Below are 15,690 nucleotides of genomic sequence, written 5' to 3'. Positions count from 1 at the left end.
GCAGAGTGAATCAGCAAATGGAAGACCTCTCTCTGTCTCTCCTTCTCTCTCTGTAACACTGCCTCTAAAATAAATAAATATTTAAAAGAAATAAACAAAAAAGATCCTTAGCATAGCATAGCTGGAACTGCTCCATGAAGATAAGGAAACAAAACTGCGTCTTGGAGAAAGCATGATTGTGACAGGAAGGAGAGCTGCAGTGGAGTTACAGAGAAAGTTCTGAACCCTGAGAGCTCATATCACCATCCCTTTAAGTAAACATTACAAAAGCCATTAAATGGTTGATATGAGTGAACAAGTTAGATTTTTCTGGTGTCATGACTACAGATGCAGACTAAGGCATAAGAAAAAAAGAACAATCAAAAATAACCAGGGGCCGGTGTTGTGGTACAGTGAGTAAAGCTACCACTTGGGAGGCCTGCATCTCATACTGGAGTGCTAGTTCCAGTCCCAGTTATGTTGCTTCCAACCCAGTTTCCTACAAGTGCATCCTGTGAGGCAGCAGATGATGGCTCAAATGTGTGGGCCCCTGCTACTCATGTGGGAGATCCAGATGGAGTTCTAGGCTCCTGGCTTCAGCCTGGCCCAGCCCTAACTGTTGTAGGTATTTGAGAAGTGAACCAGTGGATGGAAGATCTATCTTCTTTTTTTTTTTTTTTTTTTTTTTTTTTGACAGGCAGAGTGGACAGTGAGAGAGAGAGAAAGAGAAAGGTCTTCCTTTGCCGTTGGTTCACCCTCCAATGGCCACAGCGGCCGGTGCACTGTGGCCGGCGCACCGCGCTGATCAGATGGCAGGAGCCAGGTGCTTCTTCTGGTCTCCCATGGGGTGCAGGGCCCAAGCACTTGGGCCATCCTCCACTGCACCGTCTGGCCACAGCAGAGAGCTGGCCTGGAAGAGGGGCAACCGGGACAGAATCCGGCGCCCCGACTGGGACTAGAACCCGGTGTGCCGGCGCCGCAAGGCGGAGGATTAGCCTAGTGAGCCGCGGCGCCACTTTCTCTCTATCATTATCACCATGCTTTTCAAGTAGATGAAAATGACAAACATTTTTTAAAAAATCAAAACCAGGGGCCAGTGCTATGGTGTAGCAGGTTAAGGCACCACCTTCGATGCGGCATCCCATAGGAGCACTGGTTTAAGTCCTGGCTGCTCCACTACCTATCCAGCTCCCAGCTGATGGCCTGGGAAAACAGCAGAGGATGGCCCAAGGGCTTGGTCCCCTGTACCCACACGGAAGACCTGGAGGAAGTTTCTGTCTCCTGGCTTCATCCTGGCTCAACCATGGCTGATGCAGCCATTTGGGGAGCCAGCCAGTGGATGGAAGATCTCTCTCTCTCTCTCTCTTTCTCTTTCTGTATCTCTGTCTCTATAAATCTACCTTTACAAATAAATAAATCTTTTGAAGATATTAAAGATTTAAAAGACCAGGCAGACATCCCTGGGAAAGCTGTGAGTTAGCATGAAGGTCTGAGCTAATCTTTAAAAAGAGACAGACTGCCTTGCGGCACCAGCACACCGGGTTTTAGTCCCGGTCGGGGCGCTGGATTCTGTCCCGGTTGCCCCTCTTTCAGGCCAGCTCTCTGGTGTGGCCAGGGAGGGCAGTGGAGGATGGCCCAAGTGCTTGGGCCCTGGACCCCATGGGAGACCAGGAGAAGCACCTGGCTCCTGCCATCGGATCAGCGCGGTGCGCCGGCCGCCGCGCGCCAGCCGCGGCGGCCATTGGAGGGTGAACCAATGGCAAAAGGAAGACCTTTCTCTCTCTCTCTCTCTCTCACTGTCCACTCTGCCTGTCAAAAAAAAAAAAAAAAAAAAAGTTAAAAAGAGATAAAGAAGAAACAGCTGGCTAGCAAGTTCTACTGGTTTTCTTTTACTTCACCAGTCACAGTTAAATTGCAGGTAGGATAGCTGACTGGATAGCCATACATTTGAACAATTACTGGTGAAGTAGAACTTAAAAATGACCAATTTTAAACAGCATCAGTTACTCCGGTGTGCCAGCAGTCTTATCCTCCTCTTTTACATTAGATATTCTGTGTTTCTGGTAAAGAACTTCCTTGAGATTTGGGTGGGGATGAGGTAACCCCATCATGTCTCCCTTCCAAGCCATAGAGAAGAGCATGCAACCCAAGATTGTCCAAACTCCTTGTATCTCTAAACATAGTAACTGGACATGTGACCTGAGCAAGACCAACAACTGAGTTCCTTAATCTTTTCTGCCAGAACTGTGCTGACAGGATTTAAGCCAGGGTCTGTCAAATCTCACTGTAACCATTTTGTGGAAAACCTATCTATGATATAAAGATAAGAAGTCAACTGACATCATCTATATCCCTGGACCAAAAGTACTAGTTACATGAGTCAACACTTTTTTGTGCCTGAAACTAATCTAATTTGAGCTCCTGTCACTTGCAACTAAAAAATCCCTGTGGTGAAAAGCCACTGAAAAAGAAGTGAGATACCCAGAGCGGCTGCCAGAGGAGTCTAAACAACACAATGCAGGGGGGGCGGTGCTCTGGCACAGCGAGTAATGCTGCTGGCTGCAGTGCTGGCATCCCATATGGGCACCGGTTCGAGTCCCAGGTGCTCCACTTCCAATCCACCTCTCTGCTATGGCCTGGGAAAGCAGTGGAGGAAGGTCCAAGTCCTTGGGCCCCCTGCACCTGGGAACACCTGGAGGCAGCTCCTGGCTCCTAGCTTCGGATCAGGGCAGCTCCAGCTGTTGTGGCCAATTGGGGAAGAACTCTCTCTCTCTCTCTGCCTCTCCTTCTCTGTGTAACTCTTTCAAATAAAATAAATAAATCTTTTTTAAAAATGCAGTGCAGAAGAGGAATTAACTCTCTAGATAGACTGAACTGACTAGAAAACAGGCAAAAGGCAGGCAGATAAATTTTCTCTTTTTCTAGACTCCTATCTACTCACCTGAGAAACTGCCTCCGCCCATGGATGGCCCATGTCCGCAGCAAGCACACCTATCAAACAACCCCTTCCCCATCTCTGTGAAGCAGTGGCCCGAAGCACACTGTACTGCCTTATATCGTTTCTCATCTTCTCTGCCTCACTTCCCTTTCCTCTCATTCCTGATGCTCTCAGACTATGCCTTCTAGACAAAGCATCAATTCGTAATACTCACCTCAGGCTGTTTTCTAGGAAACCCAGATTGAGAGTATCTACAAAAACCCTCAGCAAACATTAGGCTTAACAGTGAAACATATAATGCTTTCCCATTAAGATCATAAACAAAACAAGGATGTTCAATATTAACATAATGTTGAACAGAAATTGTAATAATCTGCATGGTAATTAAAGGTAATAGTCTGCAAACCAAGACAAAAACATAAATCAGTTGTAAATGTTGGAAAGAAAGGAATAAAAATTCATGATTTCCAGATGATATGACTGTCTACAGAAAATACAAAGGAATTCACAGACATGTTTTTAGAATTAACAAGAATTTAGCAAAGCATAGCTGAATTCATAAGACTGTTATATACCTAGGAACAAATGTAACAAAAGACATGCAAGAACCTTATAGTTTTTAAAAAAACTATAAAACCTCATCACACAATATAAAGAAGATCTAAAAACATACAGACACACCATGGATCCTGGATTGAAACTCAATAGTAAAAGGATGTCATTGTCCCCAAACTGATGTGTACATTAAATGCAATTCCAATCAAATTGTAACACGGTTTGGGGTTGTCTCAGTACATTCTAAAATTTACTCAGAAATTCAAAGGGCTAAGAGTAGCTAAGAAAAGGTAGAAGGAACTGGTCTACCAAATCTCAGGACTGAATATAATTAAAATCACTAATTATTATTGAACAATATATAACTAGATCTGTGAAACAAAACAGCCATCCAGAAAAAGACCCCCACAGATAAGAACAGTTTATGACAGAGGCAGCAGAGTAGTTAATAGGGAAAAGATAATCCATTTAGAAAAAATTAAAATTTTATACCATACACATATCAAGTCTGCATTGAATAAAAAAGGGAATACCTATGAAGTTGATAACACAGGTGAGTATCTTAACTACCTCAGGAAAAGATATATCTTTTCTTAAAAACAAGACTTTATGTATTTGAAAGTCTGAGTTAGAGAGAGACACACACACAGTGAGAGACAGAGACAGAGCTCTTCCATTCTCTGGTTCATTCCCCAATGGCCACAACAGCCAGGGTCGGGCCAAGGAACTCCATCCAGGTCTCCCACCTGGTGGTAACAGCCTAAGGACCTGGGCCATCTTCTGCTGCTCTCCCAGGCACATTAGCAGGGAGCAGAATAGCCAGACTTGAATCAGAGCTCTTATGCGATTGCTGGCATCATAGGCAACAGCTTAATCCACTGTGCTACAACACTAGCTCCTGAAAATATTTCTTAAAACAAGACCCAAAAAGTACTAACCATTTAAAAAAAAAAAAAAAAACTGATGGAGGGGGCAGCATTTTGGCATAGTGGGTCAAGCCACCACCTTGCTATGCCAGAATCCCATGTGGGTGTTGGTTTGAGTTCTGGATGCTCCACTTCCAACCTACCTCTCTGCTTATGGCCTGGGAAAGCAGTGGAAGATGGCCCAAGTGCTTGGCCCCTGTACCCATGTGGGAGACCTAGAAGAAAGCCTGGCCCAGCACCAACTGCTGTGCCCAGCTGGGGAAGTGAGCCAACAGATGGAGGACCCCCCTCCCTCTGTCTCTTCCTCTCTCTGTAACTCAGCCTTTCAAAAAAATTAAATCTTAAAAAAAAAAAAAAAAAAAAAAAGAATGGCTGGGAGTGAGCCTTAACCAGCTCCAGAGCTCCCGACTCCAACTTACCACCAATCCAGACTATGGGAGGTATCAGTGACGGCTCAAGTAATGGAGCTACTGGCACCCTTATGGGAGACCTGGATCACATTCCCAGCTTTTAACTACGGGCAGGACCTGGCACTGGCCCAGCCCTAGCCCCTGTGGCCATTTGGAGAATGAACCAGCAGATAGGGAATCTCTCTCTCTCTCTCTCTCTCTCTTTCTCTCTCTCTCTCTCCCCATCCCCTCCCCCCCCCAGCCCTCTCCCAAATACATACCTTGGGAAAAAAAAAAAGAGACTAGCAAACTGTATTAAACTGACTACACACAGTTTCAAAAGACTCCATTAAAAGGATGAAAAACAAACCTCAGGGTAGGAAAATATATTTGTTATACAAACAATAAGTGACTAATATACTGGTTATATGTAAAGTATTCACACAAAATCATTAAGGGATAAAACAACAGGGAGTAACTACAAAGGATTCAAATAGGCAATTTACAAAAGAGGGAATTGAAATGGTCAATAAGCTTTAAAAACTGCCTTCAATTTCATTAGCAAGTAAGTATATAAAAATTAAAACTTTCACAAGGAGATAGCATAATGAATCCAAAAGACAGGCAAAAATGAAAAAGCTGACTGTACCAAATGAGGGCAACTATGTAAAGCAGCATTGTTCTGGGAGTATAAATTTCCACAAGGACTTCAGAAAAGTCTGGCATTACCTAAAAAACTGTATAATAAATAAAACTGCTACAATGACCAATAAAATATCTATAACAAAGTAATTCCACAGTTGAGTATACCTAGAGAAACTCCTGAATATATCTACACCAGAATATGAGGGGTCTTCAGTTTGCAGAAAATGGAGTTAAAAGATAATTCAGGCACAAAAATTTTGAAACCCATGGATAGCTTTTTTCATAATATCTATTCCTATGAACTTTTAAAGACCCTTCTTATATGTATAGAGGAATATTGTTTCTAATAATCAAAAACTAGGCCGGCGCCGTGGCTCACTAGGCTAATCCTCTGCCTGCAGCGCCGGCACCCCAGGTTCTAGTCCCGGTTGGGGCGCCGGATTCTGTCCCGGTTGCTCCTCTTCCAGTTCAGCTCTCTGCTGTGGCCAGGGAAAGCAGTGGAGGATGGCTCTGCAACCTCATGGGAGACCAGGAGGAAGCTCCTGGCTCCTGGCTTCGGATGGGCGCAGGGCGCCGGCCACAGCGCGCCGGCCATAGCGGCCATTTGGGGGTGAACCAATGGAAGGAAGACCTTTCTCTCTGTCTCTCTCTCTCACTGTCTAACTCTGCCTGTCCAAAAAATAAATAAATAAATAAAAAACTAGAAACAATCCAAATTGTTTCTAACTACTGTAGAATAAATTAGTGTATTCATGGAATTAAATACTAAACTGTAATGAAAATGAAATAACTTTAATTACTCATAACATCATGAACAATTCTCACAAAAATAATTTTGAGCAAAAGAAGACAGAAAAGCAAACACACAAATCCATTCAAATTAGTTCAGAACCAGAAAAAACTATATTGCTTAGGAATGCATTCATAGGTGGGTTAAAGCAAGAAAACCTCAAAAGTCAGGATGCTGGATTGGAGTGGTCTGAAGAATGGGCAAGATTTAGGAAAAAAAAAAAGGATGCATTAAAAAGAAACAGAAAAAAAATAGCAGCAGAGATGGAAATGAGCATAGCGTTTGTGGGGATATGGTGAAAAATCCAGACCGACTGGAGGACAAAATATAAACTACAGAATAAGTCAACAAGAGAAGGAGCAGATCATAGACGACCTCAAAATATGCATAAGAGTTTGGATTTAACACTGTAAGAAGCCACTAAATACTATTCTTGAACAGAGCACCATAATGATAGCTGCATTTTAGGAAGACTTACTTTGCAATGCATCTGAATTTAGGAGGGAAAGACTAGATCAGCTCTGACCCTGTTGTGGCCACAGAGAAATAGAATAACGAAACATATCTCAAGGTGGCATTCATTCAAACACTTCTATGTGTCCAATGTCCACTAGAGTCTGTCCCAAGTACTAGAGGTAAAAAGACCTTGGCTTTCCATTAAAGAGCTCTGAAAGCAGGATTAATATAGGAAGAGGGGGCAGCGTCATGGCACAGCAGATGGAAAATCTCTCTCTCTCTCTCTCTCTCTGCCCCTTCCCTCCCATCTCCCCTGCCTCTCTCTCTCTCTCTTTTTTTTTAAACGGGGGAAGGAGGATTGAAAAAAAGCCAAAAATTCTTAACCCTCAAGGGTTCACATAAGGTAACCACATCCATATGAATCAAGGGCTGATATGAAGAACAAGCCAGAGGCAGTCATGACTATCCCAGATACATGGAAGAAATCCATCTAGAAAAGGAAAGATGACTATCCCAGATACATGGAAGAAATCCATCTAGAAAAGACGACCAGTTGTTGCTAGCTAGAAATGCCAGAAGACTTTTAATGGTTCTAATACGGGAAGGTAAGTACATAGAGGGAGGAGCTACGGTCTACCAGTCCCAGCCTAACCCCTGTTGGACAGCTCCACACTACCCACATGGCAGTGCAGGTGCCTGGTTGCTCCAGGCCATCCCAGTTTGACAACTGGCGACACCATGACAACTCCCTTTCCATGTACCATTTAAACTCCTGTCCCTTGCTGTGCATCATCTAAGCCTTTCAGTGCATCATCCAGGCCACTTTTGATGCAACACCAAATTCCATTCCCCTTTGGGAGTAAGGAAACTGTAACTTCTACTATGTTGCAATTTAGAACAAGTGCTAACTGGAAACATCCAATATGGCTCCAGGATGTGTTCCCTGTTTCCCATGATCACTGTGATGTCATTATAACAAAATTACCATGGGAGGCATGCCCATACTCATTCCGCATCTGACCATGACACTTCTGCTATTTCCAAAATAAAGGGCACAGAAATGAGTGCCACCCAAGTCCCATCTCCCAGAATTCCACCCCCTTTTGAATATTCAGTTAAGCCCCACCCATGCCTCCAGAGGGCATAAAGTGATAGCCAAACCTTGTTTGGGAAGGTGGGGGAGGGTCTTTGTAAGGATTTTTCCCCCAAGATTGGGGTTGTTTCTGTGTTTTGGGACTTTTATTCATATTCATGTTCATTTTCTTTCTCTCTCTCTGCCCCTCCCACACTGTTATTTGCTTTGCCTTAAATAAAACCTGCTTTCCTCACAGCTTTATGCCTCCACTTCACATTTTTTTCATGCATGGAGGGAAGAACCTGGAAAAAACCCAGCCAGGGACTCCACTGCCCACAACAGTTCTTTGTTTCAGAATGAGAAAGGCAAAATAAGTCTATGATTTATGAAGAAGGTCCATATAAAGAAACAGGTTGAAAATATCAGAAAAGAATGGGAAAAGTATGGGATCAAGCATATGAGGGAGTTGGTAAGGTGTGGATTTCAAAGCACACTAAAAATGGTTAAGCTTTAGGTACAAATCTCTCAGACTCAACAGAAAAATGGCTAAATAATACACTACCACAGTAGTATGCAAAGGTTAAAATTAAAGACTCATGTTAGCCTCAAACATTTCAGTAAAAGATGAATGAAACAAATATGTTAAACAAGAGAAACAATCTGAAGTAACATCATCTCAAATGAGAAGACATTAATTAATAAAAGGTCAACTCTGGACTGTTCTAGTCTCCCTCTATCACAAACACTGTAGATCAGGAGCAAATAAGTTAGATATTCAGTTTTAAGAATTAGTCAGATGAGGCCGGCGCTGGGCACAGCAGGTTAAAGACCCAGCCTGCAGGGCCAGCATCCCATACGAAAGCAGGAGTCCCAGCTGCCCTACTTCCAATCCAGCACCCTGCTAATGCGCCTGGGAAAGCAGCAGAGGATGGCCTCCTAGGGCCCCTGCACCTATGTGGGAGAACGGGAAGAAGCTCCTGGCTTCAGATTGGCTCAGCTCCAGCCTTTGCAGCTGTTTAAGGAGTGAACCAGTGGATGGAAGACTTCTCTCTATTTATCTACCTTTCTCTTTAATAGTCTTTCAAATAAATAAAATAAATCTTAAAAAAAAGAATCAGATGGATATAACAAAAGACTGGGAATTCTATGTGTCCAAATAAATGATACAGGAAGCACTGAAGTAGTTGATAACATATGGAACTATAAATTGAAAGTAGATTCTGCAGATTGAAAGACTGGGGCTATCTTGCCAGAGTTACAGATACAAGACTAAAAACAATTGAGGCATTAAATAAAACTACATGTATGGAATCCTCAAGATTTTCCTCAGAAACAAAGATCTAATGAAAGCTTTTCATTAAATTCTGCTTCTTGGACAGCAAAATAATACCTACCCGAAAAAGGAAATAATTAAGAAAACAACCATAACTTTGAGGATGCTGACAATCACATTGTTAGAAAACCTGGAACTGGGGCCTGTGTTACAGCAAAGTGGGTTAAGCTGTCACTTGTTATGCCAGCATCCCACATGGTCACAGGTTCAAGTCCTGGATACTCTACTTCTGATCCAGCTCCTTGCTAATGTGCCTGGGAAAGCAGAAGATGGTCCAAGTATTTAGGGCCCCGCAATCTATGTGGGAGACCTGAATGAAGCTCCGGGCTCTTGGTTTTGATCTGGCCCAGCCCCAGCCATTGTAGCCATATAGGGAGTGAACCAATGGATGGAAGATCTGTGTGTGTGTGTGTGTGTGTGTGGGCACACCTGCCTGTTTGTAAGTCTGCCTTTCAAACAAAATAAGGAAATCTGAAAGAAAGGAAGCAAGTAAGCAAGCAAGCAAAGAAACCTGGGACTATCACAGAATACAGTTAAACAGTACAAGATCCGGGGCCAGTGTTGTAATGCAGCAAGTTAAGCCGCTGGCATCCCATATGAATATAGGTTGGAGGTCCAGCTGCTCCACTTCTGATCCAGCTCCCTGGTCATGTGCCTGGAAGTATTTGGGTCCCTGTTACCCATATGTGAGACCCAGATGGATTTCCACGCTACAGGCTTCAGCCTGGCCCAGCTCCAGCCTTTGTGGCCACTTAGGAAGTAAACTAGCAGTTCAAAGAGCTCTATCTCTCCCTCTTTCCTTAACTCTGCCTTTCAAATTAAATACATAATTTTTTTTTTTTTAAAGGAGAGAGTTTAAGATCAGAAATCAGAGGACTAGGGTTTGAGTCTCAATTCAGGCCTTAAACTCTCATCTGGATAACTGTAATAATAATGATGAGAAATACAGGATTAATAATAGCAATAGCTAACACTTTTTGAACACTTAGGTTCCAAGCACAGTTCTAAGTGTTCTGTGTGTATTAACTCCTTTCATCCTTACTTTAACTTGATGGAGGTCTTTATCCCCATTTTTCTGATAAGAAAAGCAAGAGATAGATTGGATCAACTGTTTAGAATGACATGGATGCAAAATTTCAACCTGGACCACCTAACTTCAGATCCTATATCTATATATTTTTCTGCCTCTTTGAGTTATGAAATAAAGAGTAAAGAGCTTTAAGTATACTCAAATGAAGGAATATTCAAATGAATATCAAGTGATGAGATAAAATTATTCAAACAAAATCCTAGATCATCGATCTACAGTCAACATTACATAACTTCATAAACATCCTCAAAAAAGCAGGGAGAAGACAAGAGGCAACTGCTTGATAAGGACAAAATGTACATGCTGCTTTTCTATGATGAGCTGAAGCAAACAGTATAACAGTAATATAAGAAAAAAAGAGCTCTCAGAAATCACCAAATCACAACCTCAAACAGCTAAAAATTAACTGAGCCAGAAAAGAGATCTGTATAATTATTTTTAATGTAAAGGATATGGAACAGTCATGAACTATTTTAAAAAAATCTTCAAATAACAGGGAACTTTTCATAGAGCAACAAATGTCATATGTGCCCATCATAGAAAAGATTATCACTTCCAAGAAAAGGTCCTAACCTACATTATAAATACTGTAATTTTAAAAATAGTTGATAGTCACTAGGTACTTACTATGTACAAAGAAAGTACTGTTCAACTAAGCACTTTAGAGGTACTGATTTAGTTCATTCTCATAACACACTAAGAGGTAAGCCCTTCTAATACACCCATTTTAGATTAAACAGAGAGAGAGAGAGAAAGAGGCAGAGGGAAGTAAGTTGCTCAAATTTACCCAATGAGTAGCAGTGCCAACATGACAGACTCAGTCCATCTCCAGAATCTGTGCTGTACTTCCTCTAGGAGGAAACCAAGCAGCAGAACAACCAATTTATTCAGAAGTATTATTCAATCATTTGGTTACAAGGAGGAAAGAATCTTTCATTTACAATAAGCAAATAAGAATTCATCATCTTTAACAGTTCTGTCCTCAGCTTTTCCTCCAAGTTAACAGTACCTTCTCAAGGCCGGTGCTGTGGCATAGTGGGTGGGTGGAAGCAGTGGAAGGTGGCCCAAGCGCTTGGGCCCCTGCACCCGCATGGGAGACCTGGAAGAAGCTACTGGCTCCTGGCTTCGGATTGGCCCAGCACTGGCCGTTGCAGCCATTTGGGGAGTGAACCAGCAGACGGAAGATCCCTCTTCCCTCTCCCCTCTCCCTCTCTGTTCTCTGCCTTTCAAATAAATAATATTAAAAAAAAAAAAAAAAAAGTACATTTTCCCCAGACAATCTCATCAATTCCCCTGGTTTCAATGACTCCCAAATCTAGATCTCCAGTCCAAGCTCCCTTCTGTGCCTTAAACCTGCACCAGCATCCTAACAGATGCTTCTCTTTGAATGACTCCTGAGTCCCTCAAAACCAGCATCTCCAAAACTGAATCATCATCTCCATCAAACTTCACTTCCCACTCTCAAAAACCCTTCTTCCTCCTAAACCCTCTTACTCGCCTGGCCAAGGTAAAACCCTGAACATCATTTCACAGTCTTCCTCACCTTCCATATCCAAACAATATTCATTACCTCCTAACTGTCTCTCCAATCAGTGCATACATCTTTATTCCCACTGCCTTAATTTTGTAACTTTACAAGGCTATCCTTATTTGCATTTTGTAGTGTTTTGCATAACTAGTTATCTTCTTTTCTTGTGGTTTTTCCTGTCCCATCTGATGACAAACTATAATAACAGAAATTATACAAGGGTATTTCAAAAAGTTCATGAAAGAATGGAATTAAAAGATATGCTTATTCTGATGCAAAAAAAATTTTCTGAAAGCCCTTCATTGTTTTTCTCTAATACACATTTTTTCATGAACTTTCTGAAGACTTTTTATATACACTTCTACCTAACTCTTTGCACTGGCCAGTATAATGTTTTTAGAGACAAACTTTAGTTCCAATAAAGACAAGTGATATTAAAAAACTTGTCAACTGGGGCCAGCGCTGTAGCATAGCAGGTTAAGTCACCATCTGCAGTACCAGCATCCCATATGGGTGCATGTTCAGGTCCCAGATGCTCCACTTCTGATCCAGTTCCCTGCTAATGTACCAGGGAAAGCAGCTGAGGATGGCCCAAGTGTTTGGGTCCTTGCACCCACGTGGAAGATCCAGAAGAAGCACCTGGCTCCTGGTTCCGGCCTGGCCCAGCCTTGGCTGTTGTGGCCATTTGAGAAGTGAACAAGCAGATGAGAGACTTTTCTCTGCTTCTGCCTCTCCCTCTCTGTAACTCTACCTTTCAAATAATAAATAAATCTTTTCTTAAAAAATTGTCAATTTTTTAAAAGATTTATTTATTTATTTGAAAGAGTTACAGAGAGGCAGAGGCAGGGAGAGGGAGAGGTCTTCCAGCTTCTTCTCTCTCCATCTGGCTGGAATGGCTGGAGCTGGGCCAGTACAGAGCCAGGAGCCAGGAGCTTCTTCTGGATCTCCCAAGCAGGTGCAAGGGCCCAAGGACTCGGGCCATCTTCTACTGCTTTCCCAGACCATAGCAGAGAGCTGGATCGGAAGTGGAGCAGCCAGGACTCAAACCAGTGCCCATAAGGGGTGCCAGCACTGTAGACGGCAGCTTTAACTGCTTTGCCACAGCGCCACCCCTAATATGTCTTTTTTAAAACAGCACTGCCTTTGGGACCAGGATGGTGGCATCATGGGTTAAGCCACCACTTGAAGTATCAGCATTCCATAAGGGCGCCAGTTTGAGTCATGGATGCTCAACTTCTGACCCAGCTCCCTGCTGATGTGCCTGGGAAAGCAGTGGAAGATGGCCCAAGTGCTCGGGCACCTACAGCCACGTGGGAGACCCAGATGAAGCTCCTGGTTCCTGGTTTTGGTCTGGCCCAGCCCTGGCTGTTAAGGACATGTGGTGAGTGAACCAGCGAATGGAAGACCTCTCTGTCTCTCTGTAACTAAAAAAACTAGTCCTGTCTTCAGAAATACCCCAAAAAAGGGCAATAATTTCCTATCTACCCAAACTCTCTAGGATATACTAATTATTACAGTAGTTCAATGGCAGCTGATACAGACCATGCATTATGCTATGCAACTTACACAAATTATGACATTTAACGTTCACAACAACCCTATGAGCTGGTTACTATTATCAGCCCCATTTTCCAGATGAGGAATCTAAAATTTAAGAGAGTTTCAACAACGTGTCCAATATAACAAATCAAAAAATAACAGAATTTGAACTCATGGCAGAGTCTGGCAGTATAGCCCATGTTCTCCACAACTTGCTATTTTGCCTGTTAAGGAGAAAACCGGAACACATTTCTAAAACACAAAAAAGAAAAGACACAAAACTTGTATCAAAAAGTTCCCAATGAAAAACAAGCCCAAAGAGAATAAGACTATGGAAATCAGGCAGTTAGGAAAGGGCCTTTTAGGCAGGTCCAGAAACATTTAAGTAATGTCAGCGAAGTACTAAGATTCAGAGCCACACAACACAGTCGTCCTGGAAGGGGGGGGGGGGGTGGATTTCATTCAAATACTTGCTTTCTTGGGACATCATAATTCACAGAAATTTGGCTTTACTAAAAATTAAAAATGCATAGGGCCTTGTCCTTAAGGACTTTTCACAAAGAAATTGTACAAACACTAGAATCCTCCACCCTACTTCAATATGGGGGGTGGGGGTGGCAACCAACCCCTACAAGTAAGTAACATCTCGCCAACCTCTACCTCGATCACCTGCTTTCCTCCCGACCCCTCAATCGCGACTCTAAAGAACCCCGCCTATCCATCATCCATGTTCCCCCAGAGGTGGCGGAGACGCCGGCGCACCCTGAAATTCCCTGCTGAGACCAAGCTTCAGCCCACAATTCGTCCAGCCTTTGGCAGCTGCACGCCGAAGGTGCACACCACAGCTCGCAACTTTTCATTGTGGCCACGCGCTTCCAACCGTGGGTGCCCGAGCCCTCTGTGTGCCGGGCTCCGGGGTGCAACGCGGGTTCCTGTCAGGTTCCTCGGGAAGCCAGAGGCGTGAAGGAGCGGCGGCCTCCCACCCGCCCCCGGCCCTCACGCGCGCCGCTCCTTTTGTTGGGGTGGAGAAGGGCGGACCCCGCACCCCTCCTGGGGATCGCGGGGTGGGTGGGCGGGGAGAGCGGTGGGGGCACGACGCCGCCGCGGGCCCCAGCCAGCCCGGGGGTGGGAACACAAAGAATTTGAGAAGCGCCCGCCCGCCCGCCTACCAGCTTCCCCCACCCTCCCTTCCAGAAACACCGCGAAACTCCAGGCCCGGGCCGCCTAGGAGCCGGCGGGGGCGGGCGCGCACGTCCGCGGCCCTCGGCGCTCCCGGCGGGCGCTCAGCCGGCCCGCGCGGGCTGCAGGCCGAGATCCGAAGGCGGCGCGAGGCCTCGCCGGTGCCCGCAATAACCGCAAGCCGGGTCCGCGGGATCCCGGCGCCGCCACACCCACCCGCCTCCGAGGCCCGGCCCCGGAGGACTCTCGGGCTCTTCCTCCGGCTGCGGCGGCGCGCCCCACGCCCGAGATTTACCTGCTGATCTTCTGGGCGAAGGCGCGGCGCTCGGCCATGGCTGCTCAGGCGGCGGCGGGCTGGGCGCGGACCGCCGGGCGCGTGCCTCCTCGCTCGCGCTCCCTCCCTCGCGGCCTCCGCCAGTCCCGGCTCCGGACCCGGCAGGCTGGGGCTGGCGGCCGGAGCCGGGAACGAGCCCTGCCGTAATGCTCCTTAGAGGCGCGCACCACAAAAACCGCTCCTTCCCTCCCTCCCTCCCTCCCCCTCGCCAACCCCAGACGTCAATCCTGGCGGGAGCCCTGGCTTCGGAAGGCGGCTGTGGCCGGCGGGAGCCGAGGGGAAGAATGGGGCGTGGAGGAACCGAGACGCCAGCCTCGGTCGCCTCTGTGCCGCGGGGCCTGCACGCCCGAGAGGACTCGGAGAGAAGCCAGAGAGGGCCGGCGGCCTTTTGAGACAGGAAAATAAGATGACTGAACGCGCAGAGGGGGAGCTTGCCTTTCCCGAAAAGGCAGGCAAGGAAATGGAAGATGGGGTTTGCCTGGGGGGGGGGGGGGGGTGTCTGCCTTGCTGCCCTGGGTGGCTGGGTTTGTGCTCCTGCACAGCCCATCTCCGAGCACGTTGAAGCACTTTTCTGCTTCGACCTTGGGAAAGGGGTCTGACAAGACAAACAGTGGGTTTTCTAATAGAAAAAAAGAGCCAGAAAAGAGCTTCCTCCTGCAGAGGTAACAATAATAGTTGCTTTGTGGTGCACAGCCAAGCTCTGAATGAAAATTTTACATGCATGAGTTTCTTTAAACCTCACAACATGCTTTGAAGTTACTATCTCCATTTTTAGAGAGAAAGAGATTGGCTCAGAGAAGCTGAGCGACTGGCCCCAGGAGGCACAGATAGTAAACTCAGACAGCTGCAAACGCAGATCCCCAGCCGGTGTCTTTTGTTTGAAGGCAGTTGTTTCTGTGTCAATGAGAGTCCATTACTTCTCCCGCTACAGGGT

General features: G+C 45.2%; 1 protein-coding gene across 8 annotated transcripts in view; it reads right to left on the bottom strand.

Moving 5' to 3' along the window:
* The window catches only part of DOCK7 (dedicator of cytokinesis 7), a 268,792-nt gene extending 253,886 nt beyond the window's left edge, over positions 1-14,906 (bottom strand). For 5 of the 8 annotated variants that reach the window (XM_070078382.2, XM_089300543.1, XM_089300544.1 and 2 more), the window contains exon 1: positions 14,718-14,903. In XM_070078382.2, coding sequence (XP_069934483.1) covers positions 14,718-14,755 — 38 coding nt within the window. In that variant the 5' untranslated portion in view covers positions 14,756-14,903. Of the gene's footprint in view, positions 1-14,717 lie in introns of all 8 variants that reach the window. The other 3 variants (XR_016210986.1, XM_089300548.1, XM_089300546.1) reach the window with 3 other exon arrangements.
* Positions 14,907-15,690: the final 784 nt, after the last annotated feature.

This window comes from Oryctolagus cuniculus, chromosome 7 (genome assembly GCF_051225735.1).
Source record: "Oryctolagus cuniculus isolate XC-2025 breed Fujian yellow rabbit chromosome 7, ASM5122573v1, whole genome shotgun sequence".
Lineage (NCBI taxonomy): Eukaryota > Metazoa > Chordata > Mammalia > Lagomorpha > Leporidae > Oryctolagus > Oryctolagus cuniculus.
Note: the sequence above shows the minus strand (reverse complement) of the source record. Positions and strands in the feature narration are given on the sequence as shown.